Genomic DNA, 24,574 nt, shown 5'->3' with positions numbered 1-24,574 from the left:
CTGATGTTCACAGCAGCACTACCCTTGTTCCTTGCATCCCCTCCCATCTATTTCTGCTGAAATAATCCCCTCCAGGGTCAAAGAGAGAGAAAAATGAGCAGGAGAAAGAAGCAGGAGCGATGGGTCCCTGTACCACTCACTTATCTTCCGTCGGTTCAAGAGTTCAGTCATGGCCACGGTGAAGAGACTCATTCCTCTCCACTGGGCAACCACATGGGCACTGCCACTGGGAAATTATTCAGGGCAAGGGGAGAATAGATAATATACCCAAGGACTTTGGGGAGCTGAGAGCATAAAGAGAAGAAATCCAAATATAACAGAAAAAGTCAGCAATATAGTAAAAGTCAAAACGCAAAAAAAGCGACGAAAGGCCAAAAATTCAACACACTTTATAAAGACACACAAACTAAGAGGTGGTATATTAATTAAAACAATGAATACAGAAAACTGCGCAGGGAGGAATAGACGGAGAGTGATAGTATCATTTTAATGTTTATATATTGCAAAAATAATCACAACTTACACTCACTTCTTTATCCAGGTACACAACAACCAACGCTTTAGAACGCTTTAATGTAATTTAGAACTTCATATGAAAGGATTAAAGCGGACTCTAAATAAGTCACAAAAAGTTTTCATAGGCGATGGCGGGACACCTGGGCAAGTACTTCCACAGCCAATATGGGTAGGAGCAGCAAGAAAAGGGAGAGACGCTGAACGCCATGTACATAAATAACATGAAGTGATCATTGGGGCCTCTGTCGGCTGTTAAACATTCCAAAATATCCCTAATAATAATAGTGAGAAATTATTACCCCCCCAAAAAACTTGAATAACTATGGTCCTTGACTCACACTTAATGCTATGCACGACGCCTAAATAAACACATATAGGATGTAATTCTGATCATTACACATCCACCTATTCAACATGAGTAAGTGCAGTGCATGAACCGTGTGATATTTCAGAAGCCTAGGCACGATTAGCTAACATGTATGAGCCATGTATAGACATGCCTGGGCATTATCAGTCTGTCTGTACCAACACACATATAACCCATACAGTCCATCTATAGAAACATTGCAAACCAGTTATGGTACAAATAAACAGGCTATGCCCTGAAAATGCATTTTTTGGGGGGGCTACTGTAATATCGGAATAGGTAAGGGCGAGGTCAGCCATTAAGAAATCACTTACTTAGATCCTGAACCCAGCGCTGTTAGCAGATTTTAGGGACACCCAACAAAGCAGTGCCTCAGTTCTGTGTAGTGTCCTAGCCACAAATCTGCTTAACAGTGCCTTGACTCGGGGACTAAGTGGGTTAGTGCTTGATGGCCTTTAAACCCTAACAATCTAACAAAGCTTAAATACCAACAAAAAGGGGGGCAGCATGCCCCAAATGCAAAAAGGGTGTCCATGGGTAGACTGAACAGCGGATCTGTTCCCTCCGCCCTCTGAGATATAAATGAGATTTGGAGGTAGGGGAGCAGCACCTCAGGGAAGCGCAGGGACGTGTGTTGACTGATGAATCCTTCATAACTTCCTCCGTGTTGCCGGGCGGGTTCATCTGCAGGACAAAGCTATCCATCTCCTTTCCGCTCTCCCTGCAGCGCTCACCCCCACCTCTCCAGCTTTCCTCCTCACTACTCCTCTTCTGCTTTCCTCTTCGTTTTTCATTACGCTCATCTCTCCCTTTACCAACTTCATTTCCTCACCTCTTTCTCAATTTTCTGATCCTACCCTCCCTCACTGGTTTTTTTTCTCTAATCAACTTCAATGAAGGTTCCTCTCTATAGCAATCAATGAGAAACAAAATGACTAAAGATGAAGAGAGTGATGATCTGTATTGTTACCACTGCGAATGGGTTATCTGTGAAATGCTCTGCTGTCCCCCCTTCAGAGGTTTGGATGAAATATGTAGAGTGTGCTATCCAATACATATGCATTTCATTTTTTATGAGGCACAAAACACATTTCCAGACTCTGGCTCATTCCCCAGATAAGTCATGGACACGCACTTTTCATTCCACTGCTGAAGACACAAGGACATACACCTACAGAAGTCCCAAACCTACCACATCCTTCCCTGTGTCACACCCTGCTTTATTCCAGTTGTACATTAGATATGTATACCTCTCACATACACAAGAGGGACTCAATTCTTACACGTCCCTCCTAAATATTCATTAGGGAGAGATCTTTCTCACTTCCCATCACAGATTCATCAAGGACACAGACCTCTCACTTCTCTCAAAGATTAACTAGGGACATACTTCACACCCTATCAAATAGACAGCAATGACACATACCTTTTCCTTGCTTCCCTCACAAACAGCAGGTGCACACATCCCATCCTTACTGTGCCCATGTCCTGCCATACTCCCAGGACGGGTTGGGTACGGGATGCCGACAATCAGAATCCCAACGCCAGCATCCCGACTGGGTTACATGGCCAACACCTACCGTTTAGTAGGCTAACCCTAACCCTACCTCTTTGCAGCCTAAACCTAACCCTTTCCCCATCAGCCTAACCCTCCCCTACCGCAGCCTATCCCTAACCCTCCCCCCCACAGCCTATCCCTAATTCTTTCCCTAGTGCCTAAACCCTAACACTTCCTCTAACCCCAATACTTACTGTCGGGATACTGTAAGCAGTCGGGATGCTGGAGCCGGGATTCTGTGCGCCACCATCCCGACCGCCGGGATTATAACTACATCCCCCCACTCCTTTTCTGTTAAACTTTTTGACCAGTCCACCCAGGAGAGCACAACACTCTGAAACATAAGCTCAGATTAGGTTACATTTAGTGCTACTGACTACATTTGAGTTGCATACTGTTTAATTTAATTAGAAAGGAATACAGGTCCGCTTCTCTTTTGAAAAGTACAGATGTACAGATGGGTGTTTCTCAATTACATCTGTGATACTCTAACCCAGTAATTCCCAACCTCGGTCCTCAAGGCACACTAACAATCCTGGTTTTGGGGATATCCATGGTTGAGCACAGATGGTTAAATCAAAATAACTGAGGTACTAATTAAGTCACCTGTGCTTAAGCATGGTTATCCTTAAAACCTGGACTGTTAGTGTGCCTTGAATATCGTGGCACATCTACGTTCTTCTGTCTAAGGGGGATATGTATCAAAGATTGGAGAGAAAATTGTGAAAGATAAAGCACTAACCAATCAGATTCTAACTAACATTTTACAAGCGGTATTTGAAAAATGAGAATTAGGAGCTGATTGGTTAATACTTTTTCTCTCAGACTTTTATCTCTCATCAAGCTTTAGTACATAGAACCCTATGAACATTGCTGCTTAGGGAGGCCATGATCAACCACAACACCAAACCCAAAGCTAGCCATGGACACTGTGCAGTAAAACTTCTTTAAGGTTAAATACATGATTTTTAAGACCAGATTACTCTCCAGTAATGATGATTAATTGCTTAATCCTGTCTGACCTACTGCTAACTAGCAAGGAGTAGGTGTGTATCTGAAGGAGACACACAGCAAACTCATTTGCATATCTAAAAATGATCTACATACATAAAATTACAACCTTGACACTTGTCCCTGTGTTTCAGCGATTCCCTAGCTGTTGGATTTTTTGAATCACTTAGGTTTCTCACCTCCTTGTTCTGCAGATGCATTTTTTCCATTTTACTACTTGTATTTAGAATGTGTTTGGTGGTGAAGGTGAGAAGAGACCATCTTTTTGTGAATGCAGAGACGGACATACAAAACACAACCTCTTTCAGGCTCTCTCATCTCCCCGATCCATCAGATTTCATTCTGCATTGGCGCTGGGCCATGCTCTGTCGCTGATTGCCATCACATGGTACTTAATGCCTGAGGCGGGACAGAAAGTGGGGGCAAGTGTCCGAATTACCAGCTGAAATCAGAAGCAGAAGGAGATAGGCAGATTTCACACTTGACAGAAAGTTGGGAGTGCGAGTTGGACAGCAGCAGTACAAGCCTCCTACACCTGCATAAACAAACCTGCCAAAAGCATCTCGCAGTCACAACTGCAAGTAGACACAACAGACACAAAGTACCTCTCTCTCTAAACTGTTCAACACAAATAAATGCACTCAGAGGGGAGTAAAAGAGATATTTGTTTTAGAAGCTTGCATGGTTATTCAAGAGAAAGCTACCTCCCAATTCAAATGTATTCTTTTGCAAGCCATTGTCAGGCAGAAGTGTGCCTGTATTCAGCCGCAGAGAAATCCACAAGGCCTGCTATTGCCAGCAAGCATTTAACAGCTCTGTGCTGCTAGTCATTAGATGGCGCTCTATGCACAATGCAGGGTCTCCTCTTCCACTGCAGCTGTAAATATACTGAGAAGGGGGAGGGGTTAACCCTTCCTTTGTCCTGCTGGATTGCAACCAATTGCATTCTAAGACTGTAGTGTAACCTGCACACCGTCCTAAAATATCACACGCAGGATTACACAGCTAGGATTTTTCTTGGCTAGAAGCGTTTCCCCTCACTATATTATGTCACCTTGTTATGTAACGCTAAACCTCAAGATACACGCTGCGCAACCCAAAACGTTACCACTAGGAATATCATGCCACAAAGTTTCACATCTGTAGCATTACATCTAGGAATACTGCAGCTTGGCTGCCACACATAGCAGACAGTTCAGTGACAGTTTATCAATAGAAAAATAGTACTGCCAGAAATTATTATTTACAGAGTTTTAGTCCTGTGAGTTAATATTATTTAATGTATCACTATCAAAGCATACTCAGATATCATATATAATATGCAAAGAATGCAGACATAAAAAGCAACTCAGAACCACCTGTCCAGTTGCATTTTATTGTATTGTTTATATGAAAAAAAAAAGTGCATAACCATGTAATCCTCTATAGAAATTGACCAAAAAGCTTATTTCATACACCTGTAACAAGACCGCAAACTCAGCAACCGATAGAAAAAAAACTCTAATGTGGTTATGGAAACACCTAGAGCACAATATAATATGTAAACTAGTATTTTCTTACTTTCTACCATTATCACAAAGTTTTCAAACTTACCAATTTCAATTGACATCCCACCATTAACAGAATATCATTATCACATTCAGAATCACATCTGATTATTAACCTATAAAAAGAAAATTAAGTACAGGTGCTGGTTAATCACAATTGAAATATAAAAATATAATCTAGAGAACATCTGTCTCAGGCAGAGTGTTGTTCTATGACAACATCCTGCCTATGAGAGTGGTTGAAGCTCATCAATACATAGGTAAGAAATATTTACCATTTATGTTTAACTTAAACTCATGGGGAGATGTATCAAATCTTGGCGAGATAAAGGACCAACCAATCAGTTCCTGTCATTTTAGAGACTGTGTTGAAAAATTACAGAAGCTGATTGGTTGGTACTTTATCCCTCTTCACTTTATCTCTCTCCAAACTTTTATAAATCAACTCCCCATAAACTTTAAAGAATCTTAATATACCCTAGATCAGGGTGGCCAAAATTTGATTGCGGTCGACCGCGGACACGAGACCTGTCGAACGCAGTGGACGTCTGAGAGCAGCCAGCAGAAGCCTTAAGATTCAGGCATATTCTCACTGGCTGCTGTGTCAGGTGTATCACCATGAGCCATTAAGAATCAGTGTGAGTCTTATTGGCTGCTGCTCCGAACTGAAGCCACGTCTTGCTGAAGCCACAGCTGTCTCTGGTGGCTATCACTGTGACAGCAATAGCCAATAAGAATCAGGCTGATTCTTATTGGCTGAGGCCAGGGGCAGGGTGCCATCTTTCCCCAGCCAGCGCCACTTACTGCCGACAATTCTGCAGCCTTCTGGAGACCCGCAGCAACAGGCGTGAGACTGCACTGCAGGAGGAAAACAGGTAAAGTAGCTCCTGTAGGGGAGGGAGCAGAGAATAGAAAATACTCTGATGGGGATATTGTGATTTGGTTTTTTTGCATAGGGGACAATGTGTGTGAGTGTTTTTTCTTTTTTTGTGGGGGCCAATGTGTTTCATTTTTTCAATGTGGGGGCAAATGTGTGATTTCAGCAGGCCAGACCCCACGCACCTTTACTGCAAGGTCACGCCCCCTTGTGCACACCACGCCCCCTTTTTACATATCACACCCCCTTTTTTGGATACTTGGTAGATCTCAAAGGCTTTTAGCTTTATAAGTATATCTCCAAGTCCAAAAGTCTGGCCACCCCTACCCTAGATATTTTAGCTCTGATCAGTCATGTGAAAGTTAGACTAATTAATTAAGTGTATATTGTTTGTTGATGATATATAGGGGTCAATCCAATTAAATGCAAATGTTCTGAGTTGCCGTTGCAACTGCTTTAAAACGCCGTCAATGGACCGGCACCTCGCACCCCGCTCTGAGCCCGAATTCACTTAATTTTGCTCTGAGCCCTATATGGGTCTACCAGCACTTTTAAGCGAATCCTGGCTGCCATAAAGTGCGGTCACTGCCACGATGACTCGCACCCGCAAGTTCATTGCGGCTAATTGAATTTACTACATAGTGTGTGGATATATTTATTCAGAAAGAGGCATGTGTAGCTGTGTTTTCCCAAATCCAACTAATTATATGCAAAGTACATCCATTTTACATCTGAAAATTGTATCCACTGTAGGGGCACAACATGTAGCACCTTCATTGAGAGGAGCTGGGCGCATTTGTAGTACGGTGGAAAACAGAAATGACACATTACATGTACACGATAAAAGCTTGAATAGCATAATTGTGTATGATAGTATTTCTATTATGATGGCTAGACAAATATTTTCTACTGGACAAATAAAAAACAAACAATTTAGCAGCAAATCCTCAATTTTGGCTATTACTGTAGTTAGGTATGGGTTAAATAGTGATGTAGAAATCAAGACATATGAGTTCTGTTAACACTTTACAGCTTATCTGCTGATTTGACAGCAATGAAGTGGCTATCAGCCTCCTCTCTATAAGCCTGTCTGTGATGTGTCCTAGGCCAGGAGATCTGACAAAGGCTGGGTCACACACAGGCATGTCTTCTAACCCTGCTATCGCATCATGTTATATGCAGCAAGAGAATGAGCTGGTGCAGAAGCTCCAAGAGCCAACTAAGAATAAATGCAACTATAACACTAAAAGGGAATATTATTATTACTTACTGTATAGCACCACCGATTTACACAGCTCAATTCTGTCAGAATGCAAATAACCTAGCAAGATGTTTTTGGTTTGGGAGGAAACCTACACAAACAAGAAGAGAACATACAAACTCTGCACAGATATGTAGAATGGTCCATGGCCAGGAAATTAAAGCATGACCTCAGTGCTGTAAGTCGTTTTATATGCAAAACATGCAAATCAAAATCATTTATCACATGGAATATATATACATATAATTATACACACATACATAAACACACACACATAAGAATTTGTATATATTAAACTTCATATATTAATTACAAAATATGCTGATCGCCAAGATGTGTTTCTGTATGTAAGTATATGAAACTGTACAAAACTTCAAACAGGGTCCTTGTCCTGCAATGTTTTGTACTATAAGTCACTTATTTCTTACCTTGTTCATTCTGTTTAGGTACTTTGTAAGGCGATGCTGATCCATAATATTAATAATGAAATATATATATATATATATATATATATATATATATATATATATATATATATATACACAGATACATACATTCACTAGCAGAAGTACCCGGCGTTGCCAGGGTTTAAATCTTCAAGTTATACCCCTTTTAAACCAGAGCAAAAACCTGGGTTTTTGATGGGTCTACCCAGGTTGCAGCTCAGTGTAAATGGGTCCCTGAAAAATAACCCGGAAAAGTGACCCAGCAATCCAACCCAGGTAACTACCAGGGGTGGACCCAGGATGGACCCGGGTAATGGTGCAGTGAAAATGGTGCGGCTCGGGTTATCCGACCTGGGTCATGTCTAAAATGAGCTGATTGGTGGTTGTGGAGCAGTCACCTCCCCCTTTTTATGACCTCACAGGTTTAGCAGGACAGACCTGGGTTCAGTGTAAACAGGGCTGTACTGGGAGTAACCCAGATCGAAGGTGCAGTGTAAATGGGGTCTGACCTGTGTTGGCACCATGTCCAAAAACCCAGGTCGGACCTGGGTTTTTGGTGGAAAAGAGGTATTATTACGTTTTTTTATGTGGTGTCGTCCAAATCCATCTAGTTTTAAGCCTCCTACACAGCGGTTTCTGTTTCAGTTAATGACTGTGTTTCAACCTACATGTGAAAATAATGATCATTATCGCCTGTTTGGGATGATTGGTTAATCTTACACCTGACTATAATCCTACAAAATCCCTGACTTTGTGCAAGTGTACCTAGAAGAACTGATGCTGTTTAGAAGGCAAAGGGTGGTCACACCAAATATTGATTTGATTTAGATTTCTCTTCTGTTCATTAATTTTGCATTATGTTAATTGATAAAAATAAACTATTAACACTATTTTTGAAAGCATTCTTACTTTGCAGCATTTTTTTCACACCTGCATAAAACTTTTGCACAGTACTGTATATCTTATATTTAAAATTCATTGGTCTTTTTGTTTGTCTGTCTGTCTGGTTATGCATTTGGACACCCCTGCACAGATTTTGATGAAACTAACGTGAAGTGGTCCAGTTGGATCCTGGCCAGGTTATATGGGGGTTAGAGTTGCGGTGGGGCCTCCCATTGGTGTACGCTGGCCAGAACTTTGACCCGGGGAGCCTGTTCTGTACCTTCCACTGGATGTATTTGGACGAAAACTTCACAGAGTAGTAACATTGGATCCCAGAAGACATACTAGGGGATTGAGGTCCCGGTCGGACCTCACGTTGGTGTATTCTGGACAAAACTTTGACCCGGGGAGCCTTTTCTGGGCCTTCCACTGGATAGATTTGAATGAAAACCTCACAGAGGGGTGGCAATTGATCTGGGATGCCTAATGGAATGATTGGGGTCCCGATCGGACCTCACGGCGGAGTGCGCTGGGAAGAACTTTGACCCAGGCAGCCTGTTCCGGGCCTTTGGACAACATCACATCAGAAAACTTAATAACTTGAATATTTAACCCAGGCAAGGGAGGGAATGTGTTACTATAGCAGTGAGGGAGGGTGATGCATTTCTATAGAGGTGAAGGATTAATGTGTTACTCGAGTGGTGAGATGGAATGGAAACAGTAAATATCTATTGTCTACCCGGGTACTTCAGCTAAAATATATATACTTCACCCGGGTAGACCTTAGATATTTACTGTTTCCATTTCACCACTCCAGTAACACTTTAATCCTTCACCTCTATAGAAATGCATCCCTCCCTCACTGCACTAGTAACACATTCCACTCCCTCACCTCTGTAGTAACACATTTCTCTCCCTCGCCTGTGTTGTAACACGTTCGACATACCACTCCCTCACCTGTGCAGAAATACAATCCCTTCCTCCCACCTGTAATAACTTATTCCTCTCCCAAACCTCTCTAGTAACACATTCCAAACGCTTACCACTGTAGCCAACATATTCCCCTCCCACGCCCATATTGTAACACATTCCCTTCCCTCACCCTACAGTAACACATTTGACATACCCCTCCCTCATCTGTGTAGTAACACATTCCCCTTCCTCACCTCTATAGAACACATTCCCCTCTTACTGCTGTTATAACTTATTTTCCTCCCTCACCTGTCCTCACACATTATCCTCCCTCATCTCTGGCCTAAGAGCTATTGAGGAATCTGTGAACACACATTTTACCCCTTTGCAGTGCTGTATGCCTTATAAGCCACGTCAGGATCATACGGCTTGTAGCGGCTCCAGAGGTGGGGCTGTAGCACAGTCCAATATTCAAATAGGGGAGCCACACCAACTGCCAGTGATGTTTTGCAGCAGTTGGGGTGACAGTAGGTGTGGTTCCCCGAACTGAATATTTAACTGTGCTGCAGCCACGATGAGTCACACAGGACACTGCACAGGGGGAGAAAATATTTTAGCCCTTTTCACCCCCTTAGGGGTCGAATTTAAAAAAATCTCTGCTTAGTGGGTGTCTACATCATGGAAGGCTTATACTCCCTGATTTTCAAGTTTCTAGGTCCAGGGGTTTGGGCTGGGCGTTGAGGAGTCAGTGACTCAGAACATTTTATTATATATATATATATATAGACGTATATATTCCCCACCGACCCCGCCTCCTCTCAGATATATTCACTTACGGTAAAAAGCAAGAGGTAGTAAAAGGCATGTGGAAAATAATATATTACAATATTTTAAAAACATCTTTGCGGACTTTTCTACTGTCTATGCCAAACAGACATCAAGGACTATTATGAAAGGATAACTCCTATCTCCTAATCTTTGGTTACACTATAGTAGTAATGTTTATCCAACTTAACTTTGTATGAAGAATTTAGAACTTTGGTGGTCTAGACAGAACATCCCCTGCATACACCCAGCCCCCACTGCTATGTCATTTGCAGTGGGGGCAATTATGACCTATCCACTCTGAAGAGCTAATTGCAATAGCTACTTCGTTCAAACCTAATAATATCAATGACATGATGTGGAACAGGTGGGTGAAAAATACAGCATCATAAGCCCATCCTAATAATGGAAGAATCTTCACGTTACATGCAGTAACTTTACTTTGACATCATTAGCGCTCATGATGTACCAGTTTTGAGTGTCACTATCAATTTGAAACATCATCACCTCCTTAGAGAGTCACTGGTTCCATGATAGGCTGCATGCTCGTGCATATTCCTCAGCCCAAGACATTTGCTCCACTGAGTGCAGATGATGGGTGTAAATAAGTTTCTATGAATTATCCACCCACTCTGTTTCTTCTCCATCATTTCACATCATCAACCATTTCCACCATGCCGCTCAATATATATTCCCTTCTTTATAAAACAATATTTTCTTACCTTCCCCCCATTTCACATTTTCCAAAATGAATCCACTGTTCACCATCCGCAAAATATCATATACAGCATCACAGGAACAAGTAACATTCATCTGGTAAACAAAGCATGCTGAGGTTTGGTGATCATAGTGGATTGCTAATAGCATGGGTAGGAAAGTTCCCTATAGAATATCTTGCAGCTACACCTAATGTATATAAGACAGCTAACATGTTGGTTGTCTAGAACAGTGTTTCTCGACTCCAGTCCTCAGGTATCCCACCAGCTCATGAATAGAGACTCTCTGTCTGTGGCCATAGCTGGTTTAACAGCTGATCTTTAATCAAACTGTATATGTATTTATAAGGATGGGTAACTATCACATCTAGCTGACTGTACTTTAAAAAAAAAAAAAAAGTGTCTGTTTATATTCAACAACAATGTCGGATCTGAGTGTGTAGTTCAACTTCTAGCATGATGGATGGTTTCTGGGTAAACAATTTATCGTTTTTTTTTTCCTTTTTTGCTTGTTCTGTGGGTGAAAGAGTCATGGATCTGCTTTCTGCAATCTAATTATTAAAAGGATGGAACAACTAACTGCATGCCTCACAAACTTTGCAACACGTCTACTGCTGGCCATACACCTGCACGATTTCGGGCCGATTGCCCGATTTTCGATGAATCTTGCGATAATCGTTCATTATTGTAGTAAGATAAGATCCGATGCGCGTTCCCGCAGCTCCTATAATCGGATCGTATGATCAGATGTGCAGCACATCTTGTCCATCGTATCTTGTGCAGATCGTGCAGTTTATTATATTCATGCGATCCATTGTGCAGCAATTCAAGTCATTTCAATGACTGTTTCCCTTATGAGGCGGTCAGACACAGGATCGATCTTACGACAGATCGTGTGCTAAGAAAAACAACAAACATGCTGCCGGGTCGGCCAGGGAGCTCCGGGGAGTGGTAGGGAAATCGTATGATGAATCTGATCTTATGCTGGTCGTGTAGGTGTATGGCCAGCTTACCACTTCTGCCATATCCTGTTTGGAAGCTGATGGGTTTTGACAAAATATAAACTGACTTAAAACCAAATAGCAGGCCATGGTAGACAATATTCTTCGCTATTAGCAGATATCATTCAGTTTCCGTATGCTCAACTACCCACTTCATTTTAACACAACTATCTGTCACCTTTTAATAGAATTATGATTTCTCTGAGAACCTGCAACTGTACTTCATCGTCTATAGTATAACACTGCTGCCATAAGTTAGCACTTCTAAAGACAATGGTGATTGTTGGTCTAGTCAACTAACAGTCCTATTGTTATGGTAAATGAGTTTATAAATGTGTGTGTATATAAATATATACTAACTTCATAACCTAGATACAAAAATATATATAATTCCATATATATTGGTTCTCAGCTCATTTTGCGCCTCTAAATCATCACAGTATTCCAGTCACACAGTGCGCATGCGCAGGATGAAATACGACAGCACCGCCCATTACACGTCAGCAGCAGCCGCGGAGTGACTCTGACGCGGCGACGATGATGCAGTTAGAAGTCGGTAGTGTCTAGATGCCCTTCAAGGAGAGGACCCTGACTCACGTCACTTCCAGGTCCTTAGCATGAAGGTGAATTAAGCGCTACCATTAGTAGTCACTCAGTCACTAGAGCACCGCCCATCAGCGTGCTGTGTACATGCTCTTACGTAATATCCGGTCTGAGTGTGCCGATGGGCATCCATGTTTCCGAAGACCAGTTTTTATTAAAACCCTTGTATCTGGCATCTGGCAGGAAAGAGAAGAACGCATGTCCGCTATCCTATCACTGTGCACCAGAGAACAATTGCTATGAACTACATCTCCCATAATGCCGCCCCTTGTATTCTGAGACACTGGATATTCGGAAAAGCAGAGCACCTCAAGGTAAATATGCCATGAAGGAAAGACTGTATATCCATGCTAGCCCGGGTAGTGATGGCCACTGCTTACACACTGATGTTTTGAGGCTATGGGGTACAGACCTCTGGGTGTTGCGTATAATTAGACTTGCATGAAGTGCAATGTGTCTGGCTTTCCTTATTAGCACGGGATATCTATGTGCAGTGCATTGCGGGAGTGCTGCTAGACTGCTTGTATGGTTATGACTAGAACCCTGCTGTATAGTGTGATGTGGTTTGGATTTACTAGAACTCCCCATTAAACATTGGTTTCGTAGTAAAACACAGATGACTGAACTTAATGCTGTCGAATAACAAAAACAGATTTAACCCACACAATTTAGATAACGGGGAGATGTAGCAAACCTTGGAGAGAGTGAAAGTGCCAACCAATCCGCTTCTGTCATTTTTCAATCACAGCCTATATGTCAGTTATAAGCTGCCCATCCACTAGCACACAGGTTCTCAAACTTGGTCCTCAGGACCCCAAACAGTGCATGTTTTCCATGTCTCCACACCGAATCAAGTGAAATAATTAGCTCCACCTGTGGACCTTTTAAAATGTGTCATTGAGTAATGACTGCACCTGCAAAACATGAACTGTGTAGGGGTCCTGAGGACCGAGTTTGTCCCTGAAAGAGCAAAAGATCTTCACAAATAGTTCATCGATAATCGTTATTGTGCATTAACGATTTGCCAACGATTGCTCAAAATGATCGACCAACGATTTTCACTTATACAGTGTGTGTGTATGTGTATATATAATCTCTGCAGTTGCAGGTTCCTATCAATCATTGGTGGACAGTGTGGGATGTTGGTGTATAGTGGGGGGTCATTGGTGGGCAGCCCTTTCTTTTTTAACTATACTTACCTTTATTTGAAGTTTTTCTGCTCTGTCCCTGCTGCTGCGTCTGTACTGCTCTGCACCACGCTGAGGAATGATTTAAAATGGAGAACTGGGAGTGGCTATGGCGCATCCGGTCGTTCTGGCTTTAAAAACGTGGTCCGATGCATCAACGATTACACGATAACGACGAATTAATGGGCAAAACATGACGACGCGCGATGCTGAAAACGACCAGTGTGCACGCGCATCACTGATCATTTTTCATTTGCAACTGCCCGATTTGCGGGCAGGATGGTCGTTATCGCTCAATCGCTAGGTTTAATCTGCTAGTGGATGGGCAGCATTAGAAGCTAATTGTTTGGTATTTTGAGTCTCACCACTTAGGGTCGTATTCAATTGCTGGCGAAAAGTTCTGGACTTTTCGCATACCGGAGACTTCTCCGTTATCGCTTGTTTTGCCTCCCGAAAAGTATTTTGCCCTATTCAATTGCTAAGGACGTGAGAACGAATCCCAGCGACACTGAAATCAGCGAAAAGTCCTGTCAGATTTGGGGAAATCATCCTGACACCCCCCAAAAGATGCACTGACATGGGGGATCACTATGGATACCCCTGAATAACCCTGCTGAAGGTATTTGGGGTGATTAAATGCTCTCAATTGGTGCTATTTAGCGTCTTTGCACAAGTGGTGAAGAATAGCATTTAGCAGGTTTTTTTGGCAAAAATAAGACTTTTCGCACCGGAGAAAAATCTTTGCAATTGAATACGGTGGAAGTTTCTGACAGCTAAATGACGTCATACGCGAAAACTTTTCGTCGAGCACGGCTTTTCACCAGCAATTGAATACGGCCCTAATCTCTCTACAATGTTTGCTACATCTCCCCCAAAAAATTTTGAACAGTGAATTTGTACTTTACAATAATAAAAGCTGTTTACACAATGTATTCGATTGGCACATGTATTAATAATTATAAAATTATCCTTATTTTATATTGCATGAGCATATTCCAAACTCACTACATAGAAGTTTACTCCGGTACATTAGCCCCAGATCTTACCATCTCATTATATTCTTATAAGCCTGCAAGGCAGCAGTGCATTGTGCCACTGTATATTCATTAGTCCATCCTGCTAGAAGAAAGTTTACATGCAACAAGAACAATTTTATACTATCACTGACAAACGGCTGAGCTGCTATTCCTGGTTTTATTGGCTTAGTAACTGATGTGCTCAGTTTCACCCGGGTAGCCATTAGCTGAGTGCCATACATAAGATAGGAGAGGGACCGGAACAGGTAGGCTCCATCTCCTGTGATGGGGACAATTGTGTGAGGCACCATCGCACATTAACCTTCAAACATTAAATTGCCATGTTGGAAAACCAAATCGCAAATTAAGTGAAGTACCGTATGCCAATACAAATTCAGGTAAGCTTTCAATATACAAATCAAGTGAATTTTCTAAAAAGAAACAACCTAGCCAAAGTGTTAGTCCTCAGCAGTGGTGGCTGCAGTGCAGTCCAGTATTCAAATAGGGGAGCCACACCAACTGTCACCCCAAATGCAGGCCAAACATCACTGGCAGTTGGTGTGGCTCCCCTATGTGGATATTGGACTGCGCTGACCTGCATCCCAGAGCATGAGCTTAAAGTCCCAAAGCACTTGGGATATGTTGCTTTGTCACCCAATCACCTCGGTTGAGAGGAAATATTTTACCCCCAGCCCCTTAGGAGTCAAATTTTGAAATATCCCTGCTTAGTGGCCGCTTATTTCACAGAAGGAATATAGGACCTCATTCAGAGCCGATGTTTGCTGTACTACGCATGCGTAAAGTTCGCAATGCGCGTGCGCAAACTAGCCGCTATTATCAGAAATTTCTCACTCCTTGAACACAGCCAGGTCGGTAGTTTGAGTGACAGGATGAGGCGTTTGTGGGTGGTAACAGGGGAAGGTGCTTGAAAATGAGGGAGTGGAGATCCGAACGCAGGCGTGCCTAATTATGCGAACGGCGTTTTATGAAAGTGCATACGGTTTATGGGAGTGCATAATTAACAAAGTAGCGTCATGGCACATGTGACATGGGAGGTTTTTACACTGACATGATCGTAGAGCTTAAGAGAGGGTATGGTCAACCGTAAGCTCTACGACCAGTTTCGATGGTCTCGATTAATCCTTATATGCCCGGAGATGACGTGCAATGCATACGAGAAGGGGGCGTATTTTTTGGAATTCCGACCGCTTCCTCCCCTTGGTCGGCCAGCTACCGATCCGAACTTAGGGACGCAACTTGCGAGGGAATCATTTGAATATCTGGCCCCTTTTCCCGTACGACCGTGCGCCCGCTTCGACCGACTCTGAATGAGGTCCATAGTCCCCGAATTTCATGTTTCTAGGTCCAGGAGTTTGGGCTGGGCGTTCGTGAGTCAGGACATTTGTTTTTATATATTGGGATTTATTGGTCAGTTTTCCTTCATTATTATTAAATCTGCTTTATATCTGTAAAGATGGCCATCCAATGACTAATTTGGGCACTCAACAGCATCAGTGACCAATTTGCCCGTAATATTTGCGGGTGTGGTATAAGAGATAGACAGTAATTAGTTAGACAATGTCTAGATAGACACCAGATGTTAGACAGTTAATAGTTAGACAAGGATAAAAGTTCGACACAGACAAAAGTTAGACACACTCAAGTTAGACATGTAAAAAGGTTGACAGCCCTAATCTTCAGCCTAACCCTCCCCTTGGTGCCTAACCCTCCCTCCTGGTGCCTAACTAACCATCCAGTAAGTGCCTAAACCTAACCCTAATCTTAAAAAAAGAAAAAAAAAATGTCGACAATTTTTGTTTTTGTATTTTAGCCCTAATCTTCACCCTAGCCCTAACCCTCCCCATGGTGCATAACTCTCCCTCCTGGTGCCTAACCCTAACCATCTCGGTAAGTGCCTAAACCTAACTCTAATCATAAAAAAAAAAAAAAGGTGTCGACCATTTTTGTGTCGATCATTTTCATGTCGACCTTTTGTACCGGTCTGACTTTAGTGTGTGTCAAACTTTTATCCTTGTCTAACATCTGGTGTCTATCTAGACATTGTCTGGCTAATTACTGTGCATCTATAGTCTGGAACCCAATATTTGCAGCTTCACTGGGGCCTATTATTGCAGTCAGAAGACGACAGCACATATAGACCAATTGTGGTCATTGTCCGATAAGGATCAGATAGATTTAAAAGGGTATGTTTTTTTGGGGTTTTTTTTTAAACAGCAACTTTGACTAGCTGCAATCAATAGCAGTTTTTGCCCGCAGGATTTAAAACCACAATCATATTAAATGCAAAACCAGGCATTTAATATTATTGCTGTTTTAAATTCTTCTGGCAAAATCATGACAACCAGTACCTAGTTGGTTTCATGGTTCTCCTACTTCACTCTGGTGACACTGAAGCATGACCATGATTGTCCAGGCTTTCTAGTAGAATAAAAATAAATATTTCTGCTGTCACTGTAAATCTGATTAAAAAAACAAAATATTTGTTTACTACAAACTTTTTGTGTGTATCTAAAATTTTGTTGAGTGATGTGGTATAATTTACAGATGGCAATATAGACTATTGCATTTCAGTGTGTATTCAGAATGCCCTAATATCTTAATAAAATAAATATATGACTGAAATAAAGATTATTGCAAAGCATCTATGGTTTAAAGCAAATAAAATTTCTTATATATATATATATATATATATATATATATATATATATATATATACACATTTTTGTTTTATTGTGTGTGTGTGTGCATATATATATATATATATATATATATATATATATATATATATATATATAAAAAATTTTATATGCAGCAGCACTCAAGCACTTACAGGACTTTCAATAAAGAATACCGGACACAGCAGTGTAGTTCAATGTTTCAGTCAGTGAAGACTTTTATCAAGAACTAGTTCTTGATAAAAGTCTTCAATGACTTAAACATTGAACTACACTGTGCTGTGTCTGTGTCTGGTATTCTTTATTGAAAGTCCCATGAGTGGTGCTGCTCTTTCTTTTCTACAATTAAGGCTACCATACCTCGGATGGTACCAGGGCAAGTATTGCGTATGCTGTGGAGTGCTGGCTGACATTGAGAGAGATTTATATTATATTATATTTTATACACACTACTTTACAAATGAGTTCTACAAAGCCAGTACAGTAATTCTCTAATGGATGACCACAGTGTAATTCTTACAGGTACTCACTGCAAACAGGGAATGATTCTCTCCCCACCCCAGTCTGGGTTATCTGCCAGCTGCTCTGCTGAGGAAAATCTTGCAAATGGCTTCCTACAAGTGGAATTAGAGTTGAACTTAAAACTGGGAAATCTCCTGTTCCGGGATCCAGTAAAGTATGTGTATAATCCTTTGTTATATGCCTGGGACCCACATGAGAGGTACGTGCGGACATACTGCCAATCAAGAAAGGAAGTACTTTTTTTAGGAATGAACCCTGGACCATTCGGCATGGCTCAGACAGGGGTAAGATACTCATTGAACAAGGTTAATTTGTGCCAAGGGTAGGGATTGATAATTTTTTCCCCAAGTTTAATTGCATCAGTGCCATATTAACCTGCATAAAATTGCTCAATTAAATATGTCCTCAAAGGTTTGTACCATTAACTCATCTCTGATGCAGACACTTGTTAAGCATTTGTTCATCTATTCCTTTGCTATAATAAATCTGTCAAGGTTTACTTCATTAAGATTATACTTGCTATATACCAGATCTGCCAACACTGTCCTACTCACTTGCATCTACCGCTCTATTAATACCATGCCTGACACACAGACTGCGGCTCCAAAAAAAAAAAAAAAAGTCCCGTTAATGGCAGATGGAGAGACTGCCTGGGAGTGGGAGGAGTGACACTATATGAAAAGGTCAGACAGTCTTGCTGGCTGTGATAATTGGTTACACCTCTCTGCCCCATTCCTTTATTAAGCTGTGTGATCATTTTGAGATCATGCCAAACTACGTCATACCTCATCTTAGGAAAAGAGTTATGTGGCTAGCTGTAGCTTCAGACTGTTAGCCAAGTCGTGACGAGTAGTCTTCTCAGAATTTCCCTCTTTCTAAATGATATCTTGTGGGCATCTGGTATCAGAATCCATACCCACCTGCACAGTTCTCTGCATATTTTTCACACAGTAAACATGATCAATAAGTGTGCATGTAGCACATGAAATCTATGCAGAATCCATGTGATAACTGTGTATGTTCATGCCTTACAGAAGACGCATCAAAGACAATAGGTTGGTCTGTACCTGCCTGTCCATATGAGATTATTTTTTCTGTCTTTGCATTACTTTTAACTCTCAGGCGCTGCTCGTTGCCTACTAACCTAGATTTCACATAGTTCTTAGGGGCCCATTTATCATTAATTGCTTTTGCAATGCGATCAGGGCACGCCAGTAATGCCCATGATCACATTGCAAAAAAGTGATCTCTTCGGCCGGATGTATCATCCGGGGATATGCAGGGACACCGGGCTCCGAAAGGAGCCCGTCCCTGCGATGTCTCCGGACTGCGGCCGGCAACTGCAGGAGGTGGTGTGCATGCGCATTCCCTTGGACAGCACTTGCACATCCGCTATAGCCGGGGAGGGTTCCGGCGGATCCCCCCGTCTGCTAATAGTGCGCGGTGTAGCCCATAGGCTACAGCGGCTAACGCCATGTTCAGATGGCGTTAGCTGCCGGGGGCCAATATGTGGAATGCTTTGCATTCCGGATATTGGTACATTTGGTAGTATCGCATCCTCCATAGAAACTTACGGGTTAGGCGGCTGCTAGCGGCAATGGAGGGATCACCGCAGGTATTGAGATACCTGCTGTGGTCCCTCCTTAATACATCCGGGGGATACTTAGTATTTGTGGTAAATCCCCGAAAACATGCATTTTGATAAATGGGCCCCTTAGTGTTGATTTCTTATCCAACAATTCCCACAAGATCGATGATTACATTGTCGTTCTTGTTCCCAATGCCTCCTGTTCTCCAAAACAATAATGATGGCTTTACCTTGCACTACTTGTGCCATTTGCGCACACAGTAAACGTCATTTGTCCCTTAATACCTCTTACAGATTGTTAGATTTCTACCATACAATATGCTACAAATGATACATTGCTGAGGTACAAAATGTAAATGTTTTGTGTACTGTAATTTAAAGAGCAAATTTTCCTGAAAAAAAAAAAATATATATATAATTATGTATGTATGTATATTTTGTTACGGTATGTAAATGCATTGGGAAGCCTACAGGGAGCTTAGAAATGCAAGTAAAAAATCCAATGGATATTATGCCATAGGTTATGGGATCACTCCTTATATTGACAGTACTACAACTACATATGTGCTACTTTTCTCTCTCAGGTTCCCTTTGGGGAAGTTAAACATGTGCGTGACTGGCTTCAGATTGAGGGTCCTGTCTATAAGCCAGAACTGGAACATCCAAAGAGACCTATACGGGGGTTTGATTGTCCCCATAGTGAGGTGAGTGGCGCCCGATTTTGGGGTTTCTTCAAGTCACTCTGTGGCCAACCTGAAGCCTTTTTCCAACACTGCTTTGTACACAACCACTGTCCTCTCATATTTATGAATGAGTCGGGAAAGAACCTGACTCCGACGGACCTTCCAAAAGAGCAGAGGGACAAGCTTCTGGATATCTGTGATGAAGCCTTATGCCAAGTTGTTAAAACACTTGGTGTTAAAACAGTTGTTGGAGTGGGCAGGTTCTCAGAACAACGGGCAAGAAAGGCTTTGGCTGGAGAGGGGATGGAGGTGGCAGTGAAAGGCATTATGCATCCATCACCCAGGAACCCGCAGGCCAACAAGGGCTGGGACAGTGTGGTTAGGTCTCAGCTCCAACAACTTGGACTCTTGACATTATTGACTACATAAAAAGTTCACCTTTTATTTCTAGACCGAGTGGTTCCTTATACACTACTATAATGATTCCCATGTTCAGCCAGCACATTGCAAGTTGAGTTGAATGGTTTATATATGTGGTGTTATTTATGTTTTTTATTTTAAATTGTATTTGTAATGTGTAAATGTATATAAAGTGTGTTGAAAAATGTTTTACATTTTAAGCTTTTACTAATGACCTAGCTGGAACGGCTCCGGTCTTACCTGAAGACTGCCTTTTGGAAACCCTCCATGGCTCAGGACTCTTAAGTGGCTTCGGAAATTAATTAAGGACAGAAGGACTGTTTATATTGTTATATATTCTTGTCTTACTGCCGTACTTCAGTATAGCTACAATTCTCATGGCCCAGTAATTGCACCTGTTGTTTTATGAGCATGATTGGAAGGAATCTTTTTAGTTACTGCAAAATATATCGCCCTCTTTATTTCGCAGTGTGCAACGGCATGTGTATGGATTTCTAAAATTGATGTGCTTCATACAGAAAAAGTCTCATCTGTGTTTCCTGGTCAATCTTTGGCCTGGTCACGTGTTACTGTAGGTCTTCTGCCAGCATGTAGTCTAGAATAATTCCCATTCGCATTTCAATCTGAATTGAGAGGTCAGATTTTAAGTATGTAACACTAGATTGGAAGCATTTTTGTTAAAGAATGAATATAACCAAATAACTGAGATGTAGTTTGAATAATGTAATGTGGAATCTAATTTCAGTATTCCTATTTTAATATATCGCTTTGGTTAGCTTTCCTGATAGTTGTAAAGAAATAATGGTGGTGATTTATAATTGTATAGCTGTAGCTTTTCCTGAAATCTTTACAGCCTCATCTCTGCTGCTTCACTAACCGCCGCTGTGTGGGGAGAGAGACTTGCTCATCGCTAGCAGGTGATTTGGTCTCTGCTGTTGCCATATGCTGTGCTGTTGGCATCTTCTGTTTTAGAACCTGGTGTGCGCAGGGAAGAGCCTGGATAGCAATAAGATGAGGCGGTCGGCTTGTTACAAGTCCTAATGTATGTCTGGAAGGTGCAGTGAGGCAAGGGGCACAAGCAGACGGCTTTATTGCACTAATAAAGTAGCCCATCTAGCTTCATTGCTTATGTAAACCATTCTCTCCTAATTAAAGAGAAAAGGATTACCGTCTTGTCGAGTCTCATTCTGCCTGCAAACAGGGCGAAGTCTGTAATAGTTGCAAGCAAAGTGATATGGATACCGCCAGTGCTTAACTAGGGACCCATCAATTATTATGTGTGTGTGTAGCAAGTTAACTGTATAAAGCAGCAATTAAGCCTGTCTATTTTTAATGGCAAATATAGTTGGAAAGTTTTATTTAAACTTCTGGTTAGAAACACGTATATGGCACCACTGTGTGTAATGTCGGGTGTCCTGACCCAAAGTTTTTATGTCTATTGAGAATGTTTGATAAGATAATGCTAACCATTACACAGACGGTGTAATGGCTAGCATTACTGCCTCACAGCAATGAGGTTGTGGGTTTGATTCCCACTACGGCCCTAACTGTGTGGAGTTTGTATATTCTCCCTGTGCATGCGTGGGTTTCCTCCGGGTGCTCCGGTTTCCTCCCACACTCCAAAAATATTCTGGTAGGTAAATTGGCTCGCAACAAAAATTAACCCTAGTGTGTATGTGTCTGAGCATGTGGTAGGGAACGTAGATTGTAAGCTCCACTGGGGCAGGGACTGATGTGTATGGCCAAATATTCTGCAATATTAGTAACTACTCTAAATGGCACAATCACTGTCCAAAACGGTCATCATTTCAAAGGAAGAAACTAGAGACGTCACTCAGGGCCTGATTCAGAGGTGGTCACAAATGTAGTAGACGCTGCGTGTTTGTAACAGTGGCTGTATGAAAAGGCGTAGTGTAAAAAGACTCCCACTGCCAGGTTCTCTGATCCGCTGTCAGCATCCAATAACGCAGCATTGGATCACAACTACACTTACGGGGCCAGTGAAACAGCGTCTGAGGATGCAGCCACTGGCTTCGGCACACCTAGAAAACGGGACAGACACCCCCATTTTCTGTAACGGTCACCGTCCCAAATCGCAGCTAACAGGACACTACAAAGCCGCAGCAGTATCTGAGCACTACGACTCCGGCGCATGCCTGAAAACATTGGACAATAGCGACTGAATCGGGACTGCGTCCATCAGCTCCTGACGCTGGAGCTGAATGCTGAGATACAAAATGGCTGTCTCTGTGTTGTGTAAATAAGCACACTTCAATATAAAACTAAATAGTAAAACACCCTTCTAATATCCACTCTTATTGAACCTGTAAGACACCTGTCACAGATGGGACCTCTAGGCACGGATTTGTTTAAAACTAAATGTGTTGTACTGTCCTCTTTATAATACAAATTACTGTTAGTATGTCTTGGAAAATTATTTGTATTCCCTTTTTTTTTTATCTGAGTTCTTTTCAATTTATAACACTTGACAAGTTTTAATCTTCTTGAAAATAAATACATTCCGTCAATTGCTTTCAACATGTAATTTTAGACTATGTTTCTGAAACAACAGATTTGCCATTCTGAGAGGCCTTGGATACAGAGACTTCGGATCTTAGTTACGTAGCACCGGGTTCTGTAAGTCACTGTTGACCGGCTGGTTTGAGGTGAAAATTTAAAATGGCACCTGCAGTCAGTGTAAATCCCTGCATTACATAAACTACTGCTTCGTACATAAAGCCCTTCATGTGGAGCTGGGATGGTATTTGCTTAAACATATTCACTTCATTGCTTTATATATTCCCCTTCTCTTTTTGTGATCCTTTTTATTTGGGTGTTTCAGTGGTATTGCATTGTAGTATAAATAACTGTACATCATTTATTAGAAAGCTCCTCAGGTAGGTAGGTACCATGATGGGTCACTTCAACAATTCACTGGTTACTCCTGGAAGGAACTTCATGCATAGCCATCCAAAGCAGCTGCATACGGTCTAAAAAGCCTAAGGACTGAGAAGCTCCCAATTCTGCGTCATTTCCTTATTCCAGCTCTGACCATATCTAGTGCAGGACGTGCTACACTGGTGAGTCTTCCATACAGGTAATGTCACTCTAGTGTCTAAATAAATAATTGGATTATCACATCCCCCAACACAAACAATGTCTGAGCAATAATCTAATTTCCCGCACTTCTAGAGGGGGCCAGGTGGGCTGCTTTGTTCTAGACAAGGCTAAAAGTTTTGTCTGCGGTATATGCACATGAGATACTAATAGCATTTTGTGAGCAGTAATGCTCATGCAGGTCCGCTCTAAGTACTGCTGCACTGCTATTCCTGCCACTCTTGAGTGCTGTCCGTACAAGTGATGGATGGCCTTTGGTGCAGTGCGCTGGTCAAAGGCAATCAGCAGTCCCTGCTAACTTAATTCTCTGCTTCATAATCTGCCGTGGGTCCACATGGAATTGACTTAACCCTTTACAAGCTGCCAAGCCTTCAAGACTAGTTAACCCTATCATCAAAACAATCATTGTACTTGTTGCCATGGTTATGTTCTCAATCTTGTACAAAGAAATAACACAAAAGTAAAAAAACAATATCCACTATTATTTTACTGGAATTGGGGGAAACGAATGCTGAGCCATATAGTGTAATTAAGGCAGTTACCTGAGTCTAGAGAACGTACAATATAGCATCTGTGTCATACTTTGTGTACCTTGCTATGGGGTTGCACTGTATTTCCTTAATATAGTGTAACACTAGTTTTTATTTCTTTTCATAAACATTTAAATGCAAACACCTTATTTTTTTATAGGGTATGTGATTGGTCTGCAGTATATTAGAAATGTATAGGTAAGGCAGTCTTCTTACTTTTTATTTATGACCTCCCACCCCCCCATGCCAGAGATTCAGAAGACTATATAAGCCTGTGAGATGATATGGACACA

General features: G+C 41.8%; 1 protein-coding gene across 1 annotated transcript; it reads left to right on the top strand.

Moving 5' to 3' along the window:
- The first annotated feature begins 12,658 nt into the window (after positions 1 to 12,658).
- SMUG1 (single-strand-selective monofunctional uracil-DNA glycosylase 1) lies at positions 12,659 to 23,118 on the top strand. Its single transcript, XM_088469293.1, has 3 exons — positions 12,659 to 12,836; positions 17,944 to 18,227; positions 20,116 to 23,118. The coding sequence occupies exons 2-3, from the start codon at positions 17,964 to 17,966 to the stop codon at positions 20,641 to 20,643; spliced, it is 792 nt and encodes a 263-aa protein (XP_088325419.1). The 5' UTR covers positions 12,659 to 12,836; positions 17,944 to 17,963; the 3' UTR covers positions 20,644 to 23,118.
- Positions 23,119 to 24,574: the final 1,456 nt, after the last annotated feature.

This window comes from Taudactylus pleione, unplaced genomic scaffold, assembly GCF_031769625.1.
Source record: "Taudactylus pleione unplaced genomic scaffold, aTauple2 ptg000089l, whole genome shotgun sequence".
Lineage (NCBI taxonomy): Eukaryota > Metazoa > Chordata > Amphibia > Anura > Myobatrachidae > Taudactylus > Taudactylus pleione.
Note: the sequence above shows the minus strand (reverse complement) of the source record. Positions and strands in the feature narration are given on the sequence as shown.